Raw genomic sequence first — 19,411 nt, 5'->3', positions numbered from 1 at the left:
ACATGTTTAAACACACACACACACACACTGAGGTGAAGTGAAGCGCGCGTTTGCTGTCGCAGACAGACACACACACACACACACACACACACACACACACACACACACACACACGTAGATGAGCGCTACTCACCCTCCAGTAATCTGGAGATCAGAGAATCCACGTCCAGCTCCTCCGCCATTACTGACTGACTGACACCCGCAGCGCGCGCTCGATCACTGCGCGGGCACTGGGCGCGTGCGCACGAGTCTCCTGACCTTCACAGAGGCGGTTACGCGCTTTACTGAGCCGAGACACGGCATTCCTGCTCAACATCTGCCGAGCTTTACTTATTTATTCAATCAAAGTAAACATATTATAACATATTTACGCTTTGTATTTCCATTTGTGTATTTTTACTTTTATTATTTTTTGTTTTTCTCTTTGTATTTGTATTGTGTAAAGTGCCCTGAGAAGCTTCTTTAAAGGCGCTATACAAAATAAAGTGTATTATTATTTATTTATTTCCAATAATTGATTTCAATATATATTTTTAAACACTTTATGGTATTGTACATGTCCACATAGCCATTGAGTCATTTCTATTTAAAAACACTACTTTGAATTAATAAAATTACTTTTTGTATTAATTATCGCAGCGTAGAAACACATAAAACACATAAAAGGTCTTAATTAATGAGCAGAAAAATATTATCTTCACCAAACAAGCTCTTCATTTACATCCATTTACTCCCACACAGACTCATCAAACAGGATTCAACCATTTTAACTACATTTAATACAAATATTATAAAATTTTTTGTCAAATACTCTTTTTCATGAAAAACTTAAAAGCTGTAAATTTGTGACGAAATGACCTGTTGGATTTATTTATTTGGCGTCCAACTCAAACATCAAGAGGATTATTATGCCAGCGAACAGTTATTAATACAGTTATTAATACAGTTATTAACAGTGTAGTATTGCATAATGTGAAATTTATAAAAATCTCTGACTTATTTTTAGATTGTGATCTAGTTTTCTCCAGTCTGTGATTGTTCACACACACACACACACACACACACACACACACACACACACTAGGTGGCGCTATAAGGTGATTTCTGTATTAGATCCTAACTTTGCAACCCTTAGATCTAGAATATATATTATATTAGTTTCCACAAAAAAAACATGATTTATTTAAGTTTACTTTATTTTATTTCTAAAACCGCTTCAGCTGACGCTCAGCAGATCACACACACACACACACAAAAGACTAAAGCCACACATGATAGAAATAAATGTCAAGAATGAAAGGTCTGGAGAGCAAGGCTTCAGATAAACAGGTTAGAGCTTCAAATATCTTCACTTCCTTTAAATTGATCCTGTGTCGTCCTGAAGTGATTAATCTGGTTTAAAATGCGGAATATGAGTATTCAAGGAGTTTGCTGTAAACACCACATCGTGTGTATAAAACAAACAAATATCATGTGAAGCCACCGCTGTAAACCAGTTTCAGTCCAGTCTGAACATCTCAGGGGTCGACACAAAAATAAATAAAATTACTGCATTATATAAGGGTAATATTGATAATTTAAAATAAACGGTTCAACACTTATCATTTTGAGTTTAGAAGACGATATTTGCAGCAGATATATAACGCCATCAGCTCTCTACAGGACAGTGTGCGCGGCTCTTAAAAGAGCCTTTGTGTGTTCGGCTCCGGCTCTACTTGGAGCTGGTGTACTTGGTGACGGCCTTGGTGCCCTCAGACACGGCGTGTTTGGCCAGCTCTCCGGGCAGCAGCAGACGCACGGCGGTCTGGATCTCTCTCGACGTGATGGTGGAGCGCTTGTTGTAGTGAGCGAGACGAGACGCCTCACCGGCGATGCGCTCGAAGATGTCGTTGACGAAAGAGTTCATGATGCCCATCGCCTTGGAGGAGATGCCGGTGTCAGGGTGGACCTGCTTCAGCACTTTGTAGACGTAGATGGCGTAGCTCTCCTTCCTGGACTTTCTGCGCTTCTTTCCGCCCTTCCCGGCGGCGCTCTTGGTGACGGCCTTCTTGGAGCCCTTCTTAGGCGCGGGCTTGGCTGGTTCCGGCATGATGAGGAGTGACCGCAGAGAGACGAGTCCGTGCAGCTCAGCAGCGACTCTGAGCCTTTATTCACCGCACTATGCTAATTTACCAGGAGACGCGGAACTTCTGACTGCCTGGTTTCATTGGCCGAGCCCGTAAACTCGTGTTTCATTGGACAACTCAAAGCATCATGAGCGGATCGAGGGCCAATCACAGGCGGTTAAATGATAGCCCAGCCCACCGTCCTATATTTGAATTACACATTTTAGTTTCTTTCATTTCCCGCTCTTTTTTATTTATAGATTTGAGTAATATTTAGATAAAATAAACGGTTCTATCTAGACACATATTGTGCACCGTCGTGTAATTCAAACATCTAATTAAACACATTTAAGCAGTTTTGGAGAAAAGAGACCAACAACGGCCAGACTCCCTTTAAAAACAGCTTTTCCTCAGAACTTCATTTATTCGTGAAACTGAACTACTTAAACTACAGAAATAGCAAATAAAAACCCATTTCTGTAAAACAGTGTTCTCGTTTTTTGAATTTCACTTCTACTTGATTTGGTACCATTTTAATTTAAGAGCGTTTTTGTTAAATTTGAAAATCACCGCGTTTGAGCAACTGTAAATGCGAGAACAATCTATTTTACGCATCGTCTGTTTGGTAAAGAGAATGAAAAGATAATCAAAGTCTGATATATGTTATTGTCTAATTATTTAATAGCGGATTAATAGAGTACACTGCTGGTCAGGAAGAAGAACACAAATGTATTATGTTATGGTTAACTCAGTTAAATCATGGCTCTCTCTGTGCGGGAGTGTGTGGCTCTTAAAAGAGCCGTTGGGTCCGTCAGTGTCTCCGGGTCCGGCGTTTATCCCCCGAAGCCGTACAAGGTGCGTCCCTGCCGCTTCAGCGCGTACACGACATCCATGGCGGTGACGGTCTTCCTCTTGGCGTGCTCGGTGTAGGTGACGGCATCGCGGATCACGTTCTCCAGGAACACCTTCAACACACCGCGGGTCTCCTCGTAGATCAGCCCGGAGATGCGCTTGACGCCGCCGCGGCGAGCCAGACGCCGAATGGCGGGTTTGGTGATGCCCTGGATGTTATCGCGCAGAACTTTACGGTGACGCTTCGCGCCTCCTTTTCCGAGCCCTTTCCCGCCTTTGCCTCTTCCAGACATGCTTACAAGATCGTTCAGGTCAAGTGTGAATTTTAAATGTTGAATGGAGGCTTTTTATACTTGCTTACAGGACCTGACAGAAACCAGCGCCGCGTCACATGCGCGCACCCCTCCCCCAAAGTATAGAGCGCGAAACATTTAACCGCCACTCCTCCGATCTGCAGCTTTCCCTCGTTTTACATAAAACATTCAGATAATATAATATACAGTAGAACTGGTTAATAATGAACAGCGCTGTTCTACAGGCTCAGCAAAGTAAACAAAGAGGGACACGAGACATCACAATATTGATTATAGTAAAATTATGACTATTTTAATTATCTGTATGCCTGTGTGTGTGTCCCACAAAAATTGAAATATCTTGTCCAGTTCAGATTCACTCATTGGTTTATTGAAGTGATAATGCGCATTAATGATCTCCTCTATCCTGTATTGTTTCTGCTTAATGAAAATAGGCAGATTGGAATAATTTAGTTGTGTTAATACTGAAGGTCTGATCCAAATGCCAGAAACACTGATCAAAGGGAACAGAAATTGGCCAAATGTTTTAGGAAACTTAATTGTTTACACATTTTCCCCTCATAATTACCCAGAACTATGCTTTACTGAAACCTGATCTCACACTGCATAATACTGCTTTATATTCAGCGTTAAAGTGGAAATTGTCTCGTTTATAGGAAGTGATGTGGCTCTTAAAAGAGCCGTTGGGGTTTGGTGCGCGTGCACAGGTCTAGGCGCGCTCTCCGCGGATGCGGCGCGCCAGCTGGATGTCCTTGGGCATGATGGTGACTCTCTTGGCGTGGATGGCGCACAGGTTGGTGTCCTCGAACAGACCCACCAGATAAGCCTCGCTGGCCTCCTGCAGGGCCATGACCGCGGAGCTCTGGAAGCGCAGGTCCGTCTTGAAGTCCTGGGCGATTTCTCTCACCAGCCGCTGGAAAGGCAGTTTGCGGATCAGCAGCTCGGTGGACTTCTGATAGCGGCGGATCTCCCGCAGAGCCACGGTCCCGGGCCGGTACCGATGGGGCTTCTTGACGCCGCCGGTGGCGGGCGCGCTCTTCCGCGCTGCTTTAGTCGCGAGCTGCTTCCTCGGGGCTTTGCCGCCGGTGGATTTGCGAGCGGTCTGCTTGGTTCTGGCCATCGCTGCAAGTTTCTCCTCTCTCGGTCCTGCTTGCGCTGGAACAACTGATCCTCTCTGTTACACGCCTCCTGCTTTTATAGCATTGGACCGTCACGAGCTCACAGTGTCGCGATGATGCAGAGGCTTGTGATTGGCTAGTGTGTGACGTAGGCTTATGACTGCTAGCCAATGACTGCGCGTTTCCTCTTTTCAAGCACGCGGAGGGTTTCCCGCTCAAGACGCTTTGCTCAGTTGTGGACTATTGTGCTCATTAATCAGTGTAACAAACCTATAGGCTTTATTCTTACATTTCTGTATTTATTTGTTCTGAAATACTCAGAATTACCCAGCCTTAATTTCCAGTGGTTGCAGATCTCTGATCAGAACACAATCACACTACAGTATAAAGCTCTGCGCCAGATATTAAGACACACTGTCATCATCCGGATAGTTCAGCAGCAGCTGCTAAAGACCCGCAGTAACACGGACTAGTTTCTGTTGCACTGACATTCCCTGAAGCAGATGTGGAGTTTTTGATTTTGGGTAATCTAGTAATATCCAATACATTATGAGAGCTTGGCAGCAGGTCACACGGCTCCATATGTCCCCAATGAAAAGAGCATTTTTCACTCATTTGCATCCCATGAGTCTCCTTCACTGGTCAGTAAAGAAGTATTTTCAAGATCTTAACATTATATATCATCAAATGTTTTAGAGGACTTAATAAAAAACTGTGTGTTTGCCTCAAGGCAACATGGTACCTTAATGGTTTTGCTTAAGGCCATTCCAGGCATACTGGGTTGGGATACAAATATATTATTTTAGTTAGGAAAAGAGTTAGAATTATCTACATATATTTGCATGATTTTGTAATGCATTTCTAAGAATAATAAATCCCATACAAACTGCACATTTTCTATAGCACATAAAACACAACAGCAGTTGATGAGGAAGAGGAGGATATAGTGACAGTGAATCCTGCAGAGAGAGAGAGGAGGATGAAGATGAAGATGGATATGAAGATGGATGAGATAACTTGATATGATTGTAATACTTGTGCTCCACTACGGTTGCCTGAGAGCAAGAGCTGCATATTAAATGTTATCTCATTAAAATTGAATTTGTAATGCATTAAAAACTGGATAAATGTATTTGTCTGATTAAATAAATGTATGTTTTCAATAAATATATTCATTTTTTCTATGCGAAAATGTCAAATATACCTGGTGTGGCACAATGTTGCCACAAACACGGTTCTAAAAATCACAAATTGATTGTTATAATGTCCCATATTGAGCAGGAATAACAACACATATTAGTTTCCTCATTGAGATCATGTTGCATACCATATATTAATATTACTGAAATGGTTTAGTGGCTGTGATATTAATATTACTGAAATGGTTTAGTGGCTGGGAGTGGGATAAAGACGTAAGTCTTATCCACAATCAATCGAGTATAGGATGTGTATGGTCACACACACAGAAAGCTCTCCACCAGATAGAGTGAGTGGCTCTTAAAAGAGCCGTTGTTGGTCGGTGAGGGGCCGGAGCGCTTATTTGGCCTTGGCGGGCTTCTCGGTCTTCTTGGGCAGCAGCACGGCCTGGATGTTGGGCAACACGCCGCCCTGAGCGATGGTCACTCCGCCCAGAAGCTTGTTCAGCTCCTCGTCATTGCGCACCGCCAGCTGCAGGTGCCGGGGGATGATGCGGGACTTCTTGTTGTCCCGAGCGGCGTTTCCAGCCAACTCCAGGATCTCCGCGGTCAGATACTCGAGCACAGCCGCCAGATACACCGGAGCTCCGGCACCGACGCGATGGGCGTAGTTGCCTTTGCGGAGGAGCCTGTGGACACGGCCGACGGGGAACTGCAGCCCTGCCCTGGACGAGCGGGTCTTGGCCTTCGCTCGAGCTTTGCCGCCGGTTTTGCCTCTGCCGCTCATTTTAACAATCAGTTCCTAAAGCTTCACAGTGGAAGAGAACAGATGAAGAGCAGCGCTTCCACACACTGGCTTTAGCGAGGGCGCCAGTCGCTCATTGGCTAAGAGTCTGGTAACATTTAAACCAATCCCTGAACTTCCCTCCGAAACCCAACCCCCTTTCTGGCGGGAATAATAATTATGCACGAGTATTTGTGACGGTTAAGGCCATGCAGTTAAAGAATACTAAAAGGACTGAGTGATATTAAAGGTAATTTTACAAATCACCGAGTTAAAAACACATCGTAAAACTGCTGGGAATATGAGCAGACATATCTGAATAGCGTTGGCTGGACAGCAGGCTCAACAAATAGGCATCAGTAATGTCAATATTAGCCCCACAGTGGCTCTGCTCTTCTCAATGCCAACAGTTGATTTGCAAATAATGAATGAATAAATGTTCCAAAAGAGACAATTGTGCAGCAGTTTTTACAAACTGAATACTTTATATTATACAGATGGTTCTAAAGACGCAGAAACGTGTACAGCCGCTGCAATTATTCCTCACTTTAAATATAAATCTGCAGAAAGAACTGCTATATTAGTATTTACTGAGATGGCTTCAGAGAGCCGTGCAGTGTGTGCAATAAATCAAACCTACAGTACTTACATAAGACTTGCACAAGTTGCACTTACACATATATTGAATGGGAAATCTGAATCTTGGCAAGATATATTAATATAAGTACTTCAAAGTTTGTATAGAATCTGCCAAAGGATAATTAGAGTCAATGTTTTATGCGTGCCAGAATTACTTAAGCACACAGATATAGACATACACATACCTTTGAGTAAATCACAAATTAAAGGTTAAGTTAAATTGTCAGAGAGATGGCATGAAGAAGACACAGGACGACAATTGTATAATATAAACAAGTTGGCCATGTAAGAACTGAATAATGGGAAGGATGATAGTTATATCTCGATTGAGAATTGGACACTTAATAAATCACTCATGATAAAGCATGGATCCGGTGTAATCCTCTGGACCTCCAGTGTAACGCGTGTGCGGAGGAGTGTGTGAAGTGAAAAGAGGAATTAAAATCTGCAGGCCTCAATTCTCTGACATTACAGAATGTGCTAAACACTTATAAAGCATATAAAGCTCTTTTAAGTTTCCTGAAAATAACAAAGTTATATAATAGAATATAGGTAGATTTTGTTGTTGTATTATTATTATTTTACCATGATATCATCACCTCACACACTCCATCCCAGTAATATATACGGATCATAAACCATAAACTGGTCTGGCAACCGCCATAAAGCATCAGAAGAAGAAGACTCTATATAAAGTTAAGAATCATAAATCTGCACCTAGGGAGGTGTAAAAACATAAAATTAGAAAAGCATTACCCTAAGAGCAACAAACCCACAGAGGGGAAAAAAATCCTGACTGAGGTTATCATAATTCATGCAAGCAAGGAATCATTAAATAGGACTTTGTTTTCTGAATCGAGAATAAACTTTATTAATGAGCTCAAAGTCTCATAATGTATCAGGACTTTCAGCATCTTTTCATTCTCTTTACCCAACAGATGATACCTACAATATATTTGTATTACACAACCTTTATCTATTCTCTGATGCTAAATGTGGTTCCTCAAAAAATAAATAATAATAATAATTACCAGAGTGGTATGTTAGCAGAAGAGAAAATTTGTAATATTATTAAAATGGGCTTTTATTTACTATTCCTGTAATTTAAACTGTTTCATAGAGCAATGAGATTCCGATGAAAATCAGTTTTTGAAGGGAGTCTGACCTTTATTGGTCTCTTTCGTCAGGCTCCCCACAATTTTTGTCTAGAACCGCTTCTTTTCCTAAACTACTACTAATAAAAAGAGCGGGAAATAAAACAAAGGAAACCATGTCGTCCAAACACAGGATGGTGGGCGGGGCTATCATTTACCCGCCTGTGATTGGCCATGGATCCGCTCATGATGCTTTGAGTTGTCCAATGAAACACGAGTTTACGGGCTCGGCCAATGAAAACAGGCAGTCAGAAGTTCCGCGTCTCCTGGTAAATTAGCATAGTGCGGTGAATAAAGGCTCAGAGTCGCTGCGGAGCTGCACGGACTCGTCTCTCTGCGGTCACTCCTCATCATGCCGGAACCAGCCAAGCCCGCGCCTAAGAAGGGCTCCAAGAAGGCCGTCACCAAGAGCGCCGCCGGGAAGGGCGGAAAGAAGCGCAGAAAGTCCAGGAAGGAGAGCTACGCCATCTACGTCTACAAAGTGCTGAAGCAGGTCCACCCTGACACCGGCATCTCCTCCAAGGCGATGGGCATCATGAACTCTTTCGTCAACGACATCTTCGAGCGCATCGCCGGTGAGGCGTCTCGTCTCGCTCACTACAACAAGCGCTCCACCATCACGTCGAGAGAGATCCAGACCGCCGTGCGTCTGCTGCTGCCCGGAGAGCTGGCCAAACACGCCGTGTCTGAGGGCACCAAGGCCGTCACCAAGTACACCAGCTCCAAGTAGAGCCGGAGCCGAGCACACGAAGGCTCTTTTAAGAGCCGCGCACACTGTCCTGTAGAGAGCTGATGGCGCTATACAATCTAAATGCTAAAAAGGTTCAGCTTTTGTCTCTAGTTAAGTTTTAGTTTTTTCTTTGTTAATCTTTAGCATTCTGAAAATTTAGGTATTTTTTCAACATTGTTAATAGTATGAGATACACTTTACACATACCGGGGTGTATTTTATCAGGTCGGGTCCCTGCACTCCTCCTCTTGCCCTTTAATAATCCTCATTTATATATTATGATTAATCTGAATCTTCTCCTCTGCAGTTTTCTCACAACAATGAAGTCTGTAAAATAACAGCACATTCTGTTTAAATTCATCCAGTGAAAATCCTTATATATTATACTATATTCTCTGTTCACTGATGTTTTGAAAAATGTATATACCATTTATAATGTTTGTCTTTTTTCTCTTGCGGTGTTTCTGTGTCTGGCCTTCTCTTATTCCCCCGTGTCTGTTTATCATCTTCCATCTTTCTCTCCACATTATCTCTCCTGAGATTCGCTTTAGTCTTCTGTGACATTTAAATAAATCTCCTTGGATTTTGATTCCAGAGTTTCGACCCAACAGTGACTATTGTTCTCCAGCCTCTTCAGGAGTCCAGCTCATCTGTCGGTTTAATGGCAGATAAACCTGTAGGGTTTTCAAATCACGTTTACATTAAATTATGTATTTTCATGCTTCATAAAGTTTGCACAAGAAACTGCTGGGAGTCCTGTAGATTCAGGCTCTGCAAGAACACATGACAGGATTATGCGACTATTAATGTGTTTATTACAGGACTTTCTTCCTCTGTTGCTTTAGATTGTGCCTTTACTTTTCATTATCTATAATTTAGTCATTTTAAACCCTTTCGGCTTTATATCTGTGGACCAGCAAGCTTATCTTGACCTGCTTTAATATAATATAACATCTGGCCTGTTTACTGCTCCTTTTAAACACTCAATGAAGGTCATAGAAACATAAATGTCATCTTTGTTTTTAATAAACTATAAGAAATCTGACTGGCTGGTAATATTAGCAAAGTTTACCGGGACAGTTTCTGAAAACTGCATCTAGTTCAACATTAGGCTTCAGTAATTGGGTAATTTACATTAAGACAAAATTAAAAATGAATTGTTGGATCCTTAAAACCTTGTGTCACTAAATCTGTCCAGCCGAACAAAGCTGGGAACTAATATTGTTTATGAGTGAAATAACTATCATTGTTTAATCAGTTTCAACAGCAAAATTATTTAAATTTAAGCCCATCAATGTCTAAAGTTAGTTTAAGGTCGAGACGTTTCTCAGTTTGGGTTCTGAGTTAAAGAGAGATTGTGTGTGTTTGGTTTCACATGTGAGGCACAAAATATCCACACCAATAAAGTGGAAAATTAGGAGAATTATGAGTCATATATTTTCTGTTGTTCTTGTGAAAATAAATGGGAATCTCACAACACACAGATAATTATCTGGGCCAAATAACTAGTATTTATAATATGACTAAAACACCAACGTCTGTGCAAATATTACACGATAAACACACTGCGTGCTATATAGACGCATTTGGTGAGATCGGGTTGGTGCAAATATATCAAGCATATACTGTAAATATGAGGACTATTTTATGAAATTAGTTATTAGAGTGAGTAACATGTGCTTTATTATTTACTTTCCATAATTTAGCAGTTCATTGTATCCCAAGAGACTTATGAAGCAAATACAAAATGCTTGAATACAAAGTTTCAAACGTTGTCCAGAAAAGTACAAGCTAGAACAAGGAGGGAAATAAGACAGAGAGAGAAACATAAGTTGTTTTTAAGTCACTTGCTTTAAAGGAGAAACTCATTCAGAGCTTTAACACAATCCTCATTCACAAGCCGAAAACTGAGAAACAAATGACGATTTACATTTTTATTTACACGATATGATGCACATCAGCTTATGAACACAAGTTAAAACAGTAACACTGTGTGATCAGACGTGTATATTTATGATTATGGAGATGCTGATGATGAGGCCAGAGATGAGAGTCACAGACAGACTCTGATGATGTTCTTGTGCTTCAAGCGCCCAAAACAGCAGCTGTACCAAAGCCTCCTCACGACCCTCACCGATGCGGAGTCACTGAAGTCTCTCTCGGACTGTGTGCTGAACACACACAGCACGCCTTCAGACTCTCACACACTTTTACACTCAAACTTTCCATCACATTTACACACAGCTTTTCTCCGTGGCTGATGCTCGCCTCGGATTTGAGCTGACAGAGTCAAAATAAACAGTTCCTCCTCGCGTGTTTTAGTCTCTAATGAAAGCCCGGAACCTCTGCTTGCTGTTCGCTTTGTTTTGACTGCGAAAAACTATTTAATCGCTCCAGTTTTGCCCCAAATGTAAGAGAAGAAAACACAAGAGTCCGCGGCTCGAGGACGCGCACAGACACCGAGCGGGAGGGTTGAGTCTACGAGGTTCTCATGTGTTATTTAAAGGCGCAGCGCCGCGCGAGCGCTACTCATTCACTGCTGATAGCAGACCGTGTTAGAAACGCTGCAGATCATCCGACCAGAGAGAGAGATCATGGCAGAAACCGCCCCCGCCCCGGCTGCTGCCGCCCCGGCCAAAGCGCCCAAGAAGAAGTCCGCTGCGAAGCCCAAGAAAGCAGGTCCCGGCGTCGGCGAGCTGATCGTCAAAGCGGTGTCCGCGTCCAAGGAGAGGAGCGGCGTGTCCCTCGCCGCGCTGAAGAAAGCGATCGCCGCCAGCGGCTACGACGTGGAGAAGAACAACTCCCGCGTCAAGATCGCCATCAAGAGCCTGGTGACTAAAGGCACCCTGGTGCAGGTCAAAGGAACCGGCGCCTCGGGCTCCTTCAAGCTCAACAAGCAGCAAGCCGAGAGCAAGAAGAAGCCCGCGGCCAAGAAAGCGGCTCCTAAAGCGAAGAAGCCCGCGGCCAAGAAACCCGCCGCCGCCAAGAAGCCCAAGAGCGCCGCGGTGAAGAAGCCCGCAGCCGCCGCTAAGAAATCTCCCAAGAAGGCCAAGAAACCCGCCGCCAAGCCCGCTAAGAAGGCGACGAAGAGCCCCAAGAAGGCGAAGAAGCCCGCGGCCGCGAAGAAAGCCGCCAAGAGCCCGAAAAAGGCCAAGGCGGCGAAACCGAAGGCGGCGAAGCCAACAGCCGCCAAGCCCAAGCGGGGAGCGCCCAAGAAGAGATAAACCTCTACTATTGTTCATTTACACCAACGGCTCTTTTAAGAGCCACCCACTAACTCCGAGTAAAGAGCAAAACTCGTGTATTTTAGTAATTTGTTAGTTTTTAGAGCAAATAGCCAAAATGAGACTTTCAGTTCACAGCTCAACTCTGCAATCTGAACGAACAATAGAAACACTTTTGTATCTAAAACTAGTCACAAAGTTTTGAGAAACTTTTAAACCATTTCTTATGCATAATAATGGCCAATACGCTTATGACGGTTTCAGTTTTATTTATTTGTCATTGTTACAAGATAACAACAAAATGGTCTTAGAGCAAAAACAGACAGGCATATAGTAAGTTGTCCACCCATTTGCCTTATCAATATATGTCCCCATAAATTAAATTGCATTACCCATAACTTATACCTAATTTAACTCCCCATGTGATCTTTAGTGATCACAGTTTGAATAATAAATTGTATAACAGTGCAGAATATATACAGATAACACTATACTGGAGAATTGTGATAATACAAAAAACAATACGCAGTGTTAAACTCCAGTATCACAATAGGAACATAATTTTGTGCAGTATTGGGTCAATGTTTTATAAACTTTATAATTTGTATAAAATCTATTTTTGTACATATTTGAAATTTCTCCCTCAAATATTTCAATGGTTTCATCTCTTCTGTCAAATACTCGTGCATAATTATTATTCCCGCCAGAAAGGGGGTTGGGTTTCGGAGGGAAGTTCAGGGATTGGTTTAAATGTCACCAGACTCTTAGCCAATGAGCGACTGGCGCTCTCGATAAAGCCAGTGTGTGGAAGCGCTGCTCTTCATCTGTTCTCTTCCACTGTGAAGCTTTAGGAACTGATTTCTAAAATGAGCGGCAGAGGCAAAACCGGCGGCAAAGCTCGAGCGAAGGCTAAGACCCGCTCGTCCAGGGCAGGGCTGCAGTTCCCCGTCGGCCGTGTCCACAGGCTCCTCCGCAAAGGCAACTACGCCCATCGCGTCGGTGCCGGAGCTCCTGTGTATCTGGCGGCTGTGCTCGAGTATCTGACCGCGGAGATCCTGGAGTTGGCTGGAAACGCCGCTCGGGACAACAAGAAGTCCCGCATCATCCCCCGGCACCTGCAGCTGGCGGTGCGCAATGACGAGGAGCTGAACAAGCTTCTGGGCGGAGTGACCATCGCTCAGGGCGGCGTGTTGCCCAACATCCAGGCCGTGCTGCTGCCCAAGAAGACCGAGAAGCCCGCCAAGGCCAAATAAGCGCTCCGGCCCCTCACCGACCAACAACGGCTCTTTTAAGAGCCACTCACTCTATCTGGTGGAGAGCTTTCTGTGTGTGTGACCATACACATCCTATACTCGATTGATTGTGGATAAAAATAACCTCTTTACGAGTAAACTTAGGACACCTCTCTTCTAATATTAATCCTCTATGGTATGCAACATGATATCAGTGAGAAAATGTTTTTTTCCTATCTAAAATTGGACTGCAATCTAAACAGTATTTATTTTTTAAGTATATTGCAAGTTTCTACCACAACGGATAAATTGAAACATTGACATTTTCACTTAGAGAAACTATATACATTTATTGAAGACATACATTTCTTTAACGAGACACTTAAACACATTTATCCAGTTTTTAATGTAATACATATTGAATAAAAAGTAACATTTTATATCCAGCTGTTGCTCTCAGGTAACATTGTACCATAGAGGAACACAATTATTACCAAGTTATCATCATCTTCATCTCTGCAGGATTCAATGCCACTATATCCTCCTCTTCCTCATCACAGGATCACTCCTCTTCCTCATCATCTGCTGTTGTGTTTTATACCTTTTTTAGGTGCTATAGAAAATATGGAGATCATAATAAAAAGTGGGTGGATGACATGACATGCAATTACCTGTCCATGATGTCATATACTAATAAAAATGGGTATTTGTTAAATATATACCTTTATGTTGTTCCCCTGACAAGATTATTACATTATTAATATTACAGCATACCAGCTGTTGTTGTGTAAAGACCTCCACTTATCAGGCCTTCGAAGACTGCGGAGTCTGGGAGTTTAGTGTGACCCCCGGTATGCTTTCTTTCACACACCGGTCAGACTGTGAAGTCGTGCTTTCTCCTGCGGAATATTGTTCGTATACGTTCCTCTCTTAACTTTGGAGATGTGAAAACTGTGATTCATGCTTTCATAACTTCCAGATTGGACTTCTGTAACTCCCTATACAGCGGCTTCCCACCAAAGCAATACATCGCCTTCAAACGGTACAGAACTCTGCTGCTCGAGCCCTTTCATATAATACACGATCTGCACATATTACCCTGTCCTTCATCCACTTCTGGCTTCCTGTGGTCCATCATCCATGATAAGTTTAAGCTCGATGTTGTTAGTTAACCAGGAGATTAGCTTACCTGAACAAATGTCATATGGTGTGACCGTTTTTCCAAGTCACATCATATGATATATTTGTCACACAATATTACATACATCTTTTTTAATGATAAATAAATATTGAATGATTTTAATTGTGAAGATTAAATTACCCATATAACTAATGTATTCCTTTTCAACTTCATACTTAATTTAACCATGTTTGCATATTAAAAGATGCAATTCTTAGTCTGTCGGGCAGAGATGTCCAGTAAAGAGAGGACACAACAAGACTCGGCTGGAGAGAGGAGGACCTGAGGGAGAGCAGGGACAGTGAAGAGACCAGCTCAGGAGCAGAACCAATAGGGATTGGACTCTGAAATAAATAATTAACAACACACTCTCTTCTAATCTTAAAATGTTCATGTTGAAGCTTCTTGACGTGAGATGTTTGATTTACTCATATTGCAGAGTTTCTTCAATAACATTTTAAAAGTTTTAAAACGATGTTAGTATGTTTGATGATTTTTATTCTTATTAATGTTTCAAGTCAAGTTTCAAGTTTGTATTTATTTATATCACATTTAAGAACAGCAACCAGGACTGACCAAAGTGCTGAACAATACACAAAATAAAGAACAAAGACAAACCACACAATCATGACAGGAACTCATAGTGAATTAAAAGCTAAAGAAAAGAAAGAGGTTTTACGAGAGGATTTAAAAACAGGCAGAGATTGAGCCGCTCTGATGTGAACCGGAAGGCTAGGGCCGCAATAGCGAAGGCTCTGTCCTCTCTCTTCTCCAGCCGTGATCTGGGGACAGAAGCCTCTGATCACCACCGCAGGTTTCGTGTGGGATCGTGTGGAGAGAGTAGCTCAGACCAATAACTCGGTGCCAGATTATTTACGGATTTAAAAACAAAAAGAAGAATTTGATACTCAATTCTAAAATGCACAGGTTAGCCATGCAGTGATTTTAAGATAGGATAAACATGATCAAATTTACGTTTTCTTTTGAGGAACTTTGCAGCAGCGTTCTGAACTAATTGGAGACGAGCAATATTGGGTATGCCAAAGTAAAGAGAGTTGCAATAATCCAACCGTGATGTAATGAGTGCATGGACAGCAATCTCTAAGGTTGTCTCAGAAAGGGAGGATTTGATCTTAAGACGTAGCTGGAAATAACAAGAAGTAATCACCACATTAATCTGTTTTTCAAATTTGAGGTTCTGATCCCAGAGAACACCTAAGCTCTTAATGCAGGATGAAGTTGGATAAAGATAATCCAGATCAATGTTAGTTGTCATGGGGGCCAAAGACTATAACCTCGGTTTTGGATTCATTAAAAAATAAGACATTTTGAGAAAACCACATTTTTACTTCTTCTAGGCATGCAAAAAGAGATTTCAGAGCAGTACCTTTGTTGCGTTTCAAAGGCAAATAAATGTGTGTATCATCTGCGTAGCAGTGAAATGGTACACTATACTTTCTGAACATGGAGCCCAGAGGAAGCAAATACAGGGGAAAAGAACGGGTGCGAGAATAGACCCCTGAGGCACTCCACAGGAGAGTTGGGCTGGCGAGGAAGAACAATGACCCAGTTTGACAGAGAAACTTCTATTTGTTAGATAAGATCAGCTGAGGACAGTTCCCTGGATGCCCACAGAATATTCCAGTCGGTGTATGAGAGAGTTTTATGATCAACTGTCTCAAAGGCCGAGGTTAAGTCCAACAGTATTAGCATCCCAGCGTCCGTTGCTAACAGTATATCATTAGAGACCCTTAATAAAGCAGACTCGGTGCCGTGCACGGTTAGATATTTTTATAACCAATAAAAAAGTTATCATTATCAGGCTTATATCCACCACCCACGTGCAGATATTGTGTGTGAATTACTATTACTATAGAAGTGCATTACAAAATCATGCAAAATATGTAGATAATTCTAACTCTTTTCCTAACAAGTATAATATATTTGTTTTCCAACCCAGTGTGCCTGGCCTTATGCGATATAATGTTGCCTTGAGGCAAACACAAAGTTTCGCTTTTTTATTATGTCCTCTAAAACATTTGATGATATATAATGTTAAGATCTTGAAAATACTTCTTTACTAACCAGTGAAGGTGACTCATATTTTTTTGTGGGTGATTAAAGGATGCAAACTAGTGAAAATACGGAGCCGTGTGACCCGTGCAAACAAGACACAAAATGGACCCTGTGGTCACGTGACCGCTCTTTTGCACTTTTGAGTTCTTCTCCCCTAAGATTGGTCTGACCAATAAATGGGTGTCTCATTTTATTAAAAATAAACTAATATACACTATGCTGCCTTGAGGCAACACCGCATCATAGAGGGTTAAATAGTTATATGTCTACCACACTCCACATCTGCTTCAGGGAATGTCAGTGCAACAGAAACTAGTCAGTGTTACTGCGGGTCTTTAGCAGCTGCTGCTGAACTATCCGGATGATGACAGTGTGTCTTAATATCTGGCGCAGAGCTTTATACTGTAGTGTGATTGTGTTCTGATCAGAGATCTGCAACCACTGGAAATTAAGGCTGGGTAATTCTGAGTATTTCAGAACAAATAAATACAGAAATGTGGTTTGTTACACTGATTAATGAGCACAATAGTCCACAACTGAGCAAAGCGTCTTGAGCGGGAAACCCTCCGCGTGCTTGAAAAGAGGAAACGCGCAGTCATTGGCTAGCAGTCATAAGCCTACGTCACACACTAGCCAATCACAAGCCTCTGCATCATCGCGACACTGTGAGCTCGTGACGGTCCAATGCTATAAAAGCAGGAGGCGTGTAACAGAGAGCATCAGTTGTTCCAGCGCAAGCAGGACAGAGAGAGGAGAAACTGCAGCGATGGCCAGAACCAAGCAGACCGCTCGCAAATCCACCGGCGGCAAAGCCCCGAGGAAGCAGCTCGCGACTAAAGCAGCGCGGAAGAGCGCGCCCGCCACCGGCGGCGTCAAGAAGCCCCATCGGTACCGGCCCGGGACCGTGGCTCTGCGGGAGATCCGCCGCTATCAGAAGTCCACCGAGCTGCTGATCCGCAAACTGCCTTTCCAGCGGCTGGTGAGAGAAATCGCCCAGGACTTCAAGACGGACCTGCGCTTCCAGAGCTCCGCGGTCATGGCCCTGCAGGAGGCCAGCGAGGCTTATCTGGTGGGTCTGTTCGAGGACACCAACCTGTGCGCCATCCACGCCAAGAGAGTCACCATCATGCCCAAGGACATCCAGCTGGCGCGCCGCATCCGCGGAGAGCGCGCCTAGACCTGTGCACGCGCACCAAACCCCAACGGCTCTTTTAAGAGCCACACATCACTTCCTATAAACGAGACAATTTCCACTTTAACGCTGAATATAAAGCAGTATTATGCAGTGTGAGATCTTGTTTCAGTAAAGCATAGTTCTGGGTAATTATTCGAGGGGAAAAGGTGTAAACAATTAAGTTTCCTAAAACACTTTATTTGGCCATTTCTGTTCAAATTCATCAGTGTTTATGACATTTGGATCAGACCTTCAGTATTAATACAACTAAATTATTCCAATGTGCCTATTTTCATTAAGCAGAAACAATACAGGATAAAGGAGATCATTAGTGCAAATTATCACTTCAACAAAACCAATATGAGTGAATCTGAAAGGTTTTCAGATAATGCCATTTGTGTGGGGATTACACACACACAAAATAAAATATCAGACGCCACTATTATTAATTGTACTATAGTCTAACTTTAGCTGGAAAGTAACATTATTCAAGAACCGCTATAAAGCCAAAACAATCTGTTACCTTAAATTATACGTTTATCTCTGTAGAGCTGATTTGAAACAATCTACATTTTTAAAAGCGCTATATAAATGATGACTTGACTTGATAATCAATATTGTGATGTCTCGTGTCCCTCTTTGTTTACTTTGCTGAGCTTGTAGAACAGCGCTGTTCATTATTAACCAGTTCTACTGTAGATTATATTATCTGAATGTTTTATGTAAAACGAGGGAAAGCTCCTGCAGATCGGAGGAGTGGCGGTTAAATGTTTCGCGCTCTATACTTTGGGGGAGGGGTGCGCGCATGTGACGCGGCGCTGGTTTCTGTCAGGTCCTGTAAGCAAGTATAAAAAGCCTCCATTCAACATTCGCAATTCACACTTGACCTGAACGATCTTGTAAGCATGTCTGGAAGAGGCAAAGGCGGGAAAGGGCTCGGAAAAGGAGGCGCGAAGCGTCACCGTAAAGTTCTGCGCGATAACATCCAGGGCATCACCAAACCCGCCATTCGGCGTCTGGCTCGCCGCGGCGGCGTCAAGCGCATCTCCGGGCTGATCTACGAGGAGACCCGCGGTGTGTTGAAGGTGTTCCTGGAGAACGTGATCCGCGATGCCGTCACCTACACCGAGCACGCCAAGAGGAAGACCGTCACCGCCATGGATGTCGTGTACGCGCTGAAGCGGCAGGGACGCACCTTGTACGGCTTCGGGGGATAAACGCCGGACCCGGAGACACTGACGGACCCAACGGCTCTTTTAAGAGCCACACACTCCCGCACAGAGAGAGCCATGATTTAACTGAGTAACATAACATCATACATTTGTGTTCCTCTTCCTGACCAGCAGTGTACTCTATTAATCCGCTATTAAATTAGACAATAACATATATCAGACTTTGATTATCTTTTCATTCTCTTTACCAAACAGACGATGCGTAAAATAGATTGTTCTCACATTTACAGTTGCTCAAACGCGGTGATTTTCAAATTTAACAAAAATGCACTTAAATTAAAATGGTACCAAATCAAGTAGAAGTGAAATTCAAAAAACGAGAACACTGTTTTACAGAAATGGGCTTTTATTTGCTATTTCTGTAGTTTAAGTAGTTCAGTTTCACGAATAAATGAAGTTCTGAGGAAAAGCTGTTTTTAAAGGGAGTCTGGCCGTTGTTGGTCTCTTTTCTCCAAAACTGC

General features: G+C 42.7%; 10 protein-coding genes across 10 annotated transcripts in view; 5 read left to right on the top strand and 5 right to left on the bottom strand.

Moving 5' to 3' along the window:
- The window catches only part of LOC306994731 (serine/threonine-protein phosphatase PP1-beta catalytic subunit-like), a 13,708-nt gene extending 13,399 nt beyond the window's left edge, over positions 1–309 (bottom strand). The window contains exon 1 of the mRNA XM_079605513.1: positions 134–309. Coding sequence (XP_079461639.1) covers positions 134–182 — 49 coding nt within the window. The 5' untranslated portion in view covers positions 183–309. The remainder of the gene's footprint in view (positions 1–133) is intronic.
- A 1,399-nt stretch (positions 310–1,708) lies between these two features.
- On the bottom strand, positions 1,709–3,293 carry LOC306986182 (histone H4). The gene has a single exon (XM_079589128.1). The coding sequence runs from the start codon at positions 3,248–3,250 to the stop codon at positions 2,939–2,941; it is 312 nt and encodes a 103-aa protein (XP_079445254.1). The 5' UTR covers positions 3,251–3,293; the 3' UTR covers positions 1,709–2,938.
- Positions 1,712–2,089, bottom strand: LOC306986181 (histone H2B-like; the record flags this gene model as incomplete). The annotated part of the gene is made up of 1 exon (XM_079589127.1): positions 1,712–2,089. The coding sequence occupies one exon, from the start codon at positions 2,087–2,089 to the stop codon at positions 1,712–1,714; it is 378 nt and encodes a 125-aa protein (XP_079445253.1).
- Positions 3,294–3,964: 671 nt separating the features above from the next.
- LOC306986177 (histone H3.2) lies at positions 3,965–4,727 on the bottom strand. The gene has a single exon (XM_079589092.1). It carries the CDS (start codon positions 4,389–4,391, stop codon positions 3,981–3,983), a length of 411 nt encoding a protein of 136 aa, XP_079445218.1. The 5' UTR covers positions 4,392–4,727; the 3' UTR covers positions 3,965–3,980.
- Positions 4,728–5,857: 1,130 nt separating this feature from the next.
- Positions 5,858–6,333, bottom strand: LOC306989583 (histone H2A-like). Its single transcript, XM_079595434.1, has one exon. It carries the CDS (start codon positions 6,310–6,312, stop codon positions 5,926–5,928), a length of 387 nt encoding a protein of 128 aa, XP_079451560.1. The 5' UTR covers positions 6,313–6,333; the 3' UTR covers positions 5,858–5,925.
- A 2,084-nt stretch (positions 6,334–8,417) lies between these two features.
- On the top strand, positions 8,418–9,738 carry LOC306989419 (histone H2B-like). The gene has a single exon (XM_079595132.1). It carries the CDS (start codon positions 8,455–8,457, stop codon positions 8,830–8,832), a length of 378 nt encoding a protein of 125 aa, XP_079451258.1. The 5' UTR covers positions 8,418–8,454; the 3' UTR covers positions 8,833–9,738.
- A 1,644-nt stretch (positions 9,739–11,382) lies between these two features.
- LOC306985703 (histone H1-like) lies at positions 11,383–12,305 on the top strand. The gene has a single exon (XM_079588262.1). It carries the CDS (start codon positions 11,427–11,429, stop codon positions 12,054–12,056), a length of 630 nt encoding a protein of 209 aa, XP_079444388.1. The 5' UTR covers positions 11,383–11,426; the 3' UTR covers positions 12,057–12,305.
- An 88-nt stretch (positions 12,306–12,393) lies between these two features.
- On the top strand, positions 12,394–14,286 carry LOC306989396 (histone H2A-like). Its single transcript, XM_079595090.1, has one exon. The coding sequence runs from the start codon at positions 12,923–12,925 to the stop codon at positions 13,307–13,309; it is 387 nt and encodes a 128-aa protein (XP_079451216.1). The 5' UTR covers positions 12,394–12,922; the 3' UTR covers positions 13,310–14,286.
- A 3,001-nt stretch (positions 14,287–17,287) lies between these two features.
- LOC306989476 (histone H3.2) lies at positions 17,288–18,269 on the top strand. Its single transcript, XM_079595246.1, has one exon. It carries the CDS (start codon positions 17,311–17,313, stop codon positions 17,719–17,721), a length of 411 nt encoding a protein of 136 aa, XP_079451372.1. The 5' UTR covers positions 17,288–17,310; the 3' UTR covers positions 17,722–18,269.
- Positions 18,270–18,623: 354 nt separating this feature from the next.
- On the top strand, positions 18,624–18,935 carry LOC306985733 (histone H4; the record flags this gene model as incomplete). Its single annotated transcript, XM_079588330.1, has 1 exon — positions 18,624–18,935. One exon carries the CDS (start codon positions 18,624–18,626, stop codon positions 18,933–18,935), a length of 312 nt encoding a protein of 103 aa, XP_079444456.1.
- Positions 18,936–19,411: the final 476 nt, after the last annotated feature.

Source organism: Phoxinus phoxinus (genome assembly GCF_949152265.1).
Source record: "Phoxinus phoxinus genome assembly, chromosome: 2".
In the NCBI taxonomy this organism is placed as follows: domain Eukaryota; kingdom Metazoa; phylum Chordata; class Actinopteri; order Cypriniformes; family Leuciscidae; genus Phoxinus; species Phoxinus phoxinus.
The sequence above is the reverse complement of the archived record's forward strand: the minus strand, read 5'-3'. Positions and strand labels throughout refer to the sequence as shown.

What these genes read in the sequence shown, in the direction of transcription:
- LOC306989583 (XM_079595434.1), bottom strand. Translation starts at nt 6,312, where the DNA reads ATGAGCGGCAGAGGCAAAACCGGCGGCAAAGCTCGAGCGAAGGCCAAG.
- LOC306989396 (XM_079595090.1), top strand. Translation starts at nt 12,923, where the DNA reads ATGAGCGGCAGAGGCAAAACCGGCGGCAAAGCTCGAGCGAAGGCTAAG.
- LOC306989476 (XM_079595246.1), top strand. Translation starts at nt 17,311, where the DNA reads ATGGCCAGAACCAAGCAGACCGCTCGCAAATCCACCGGCGGCAAAGCC.
- LOC306985703 (XM_079588262.1), top strand. Translation starts at nt 11,427, where the DNA reads ATGGCAGAAACCGCCCCCGCCCCGGCTGCTGCCGCCCCGGCCAAAGCG.
- LOC306986177 (XM_079589092.1), bottom strand. Translation starts at nt 4,391, where the DNA reads ATGGCCAGAACCAAGCAGACCGCTCGCAAATCCACCGGCGGCAAAGCC.
- LOC306986182 (XM_079589128.1), bottom strand. Translation starts at nt 3,250, where the DNA reads ATGTCTGGAAGAGGCAAAGGCGGGAAAGGGCTCGGAAAAGGAGGCGCG.
- LOC306989419 (XM_079595132.1), top strand. Translation starts at nt 8,455, where the DNA reads ATGCCGGAACCAGCCAAGCCCGCGCCTAAGAAGGGCTCCAAGAAGGCC.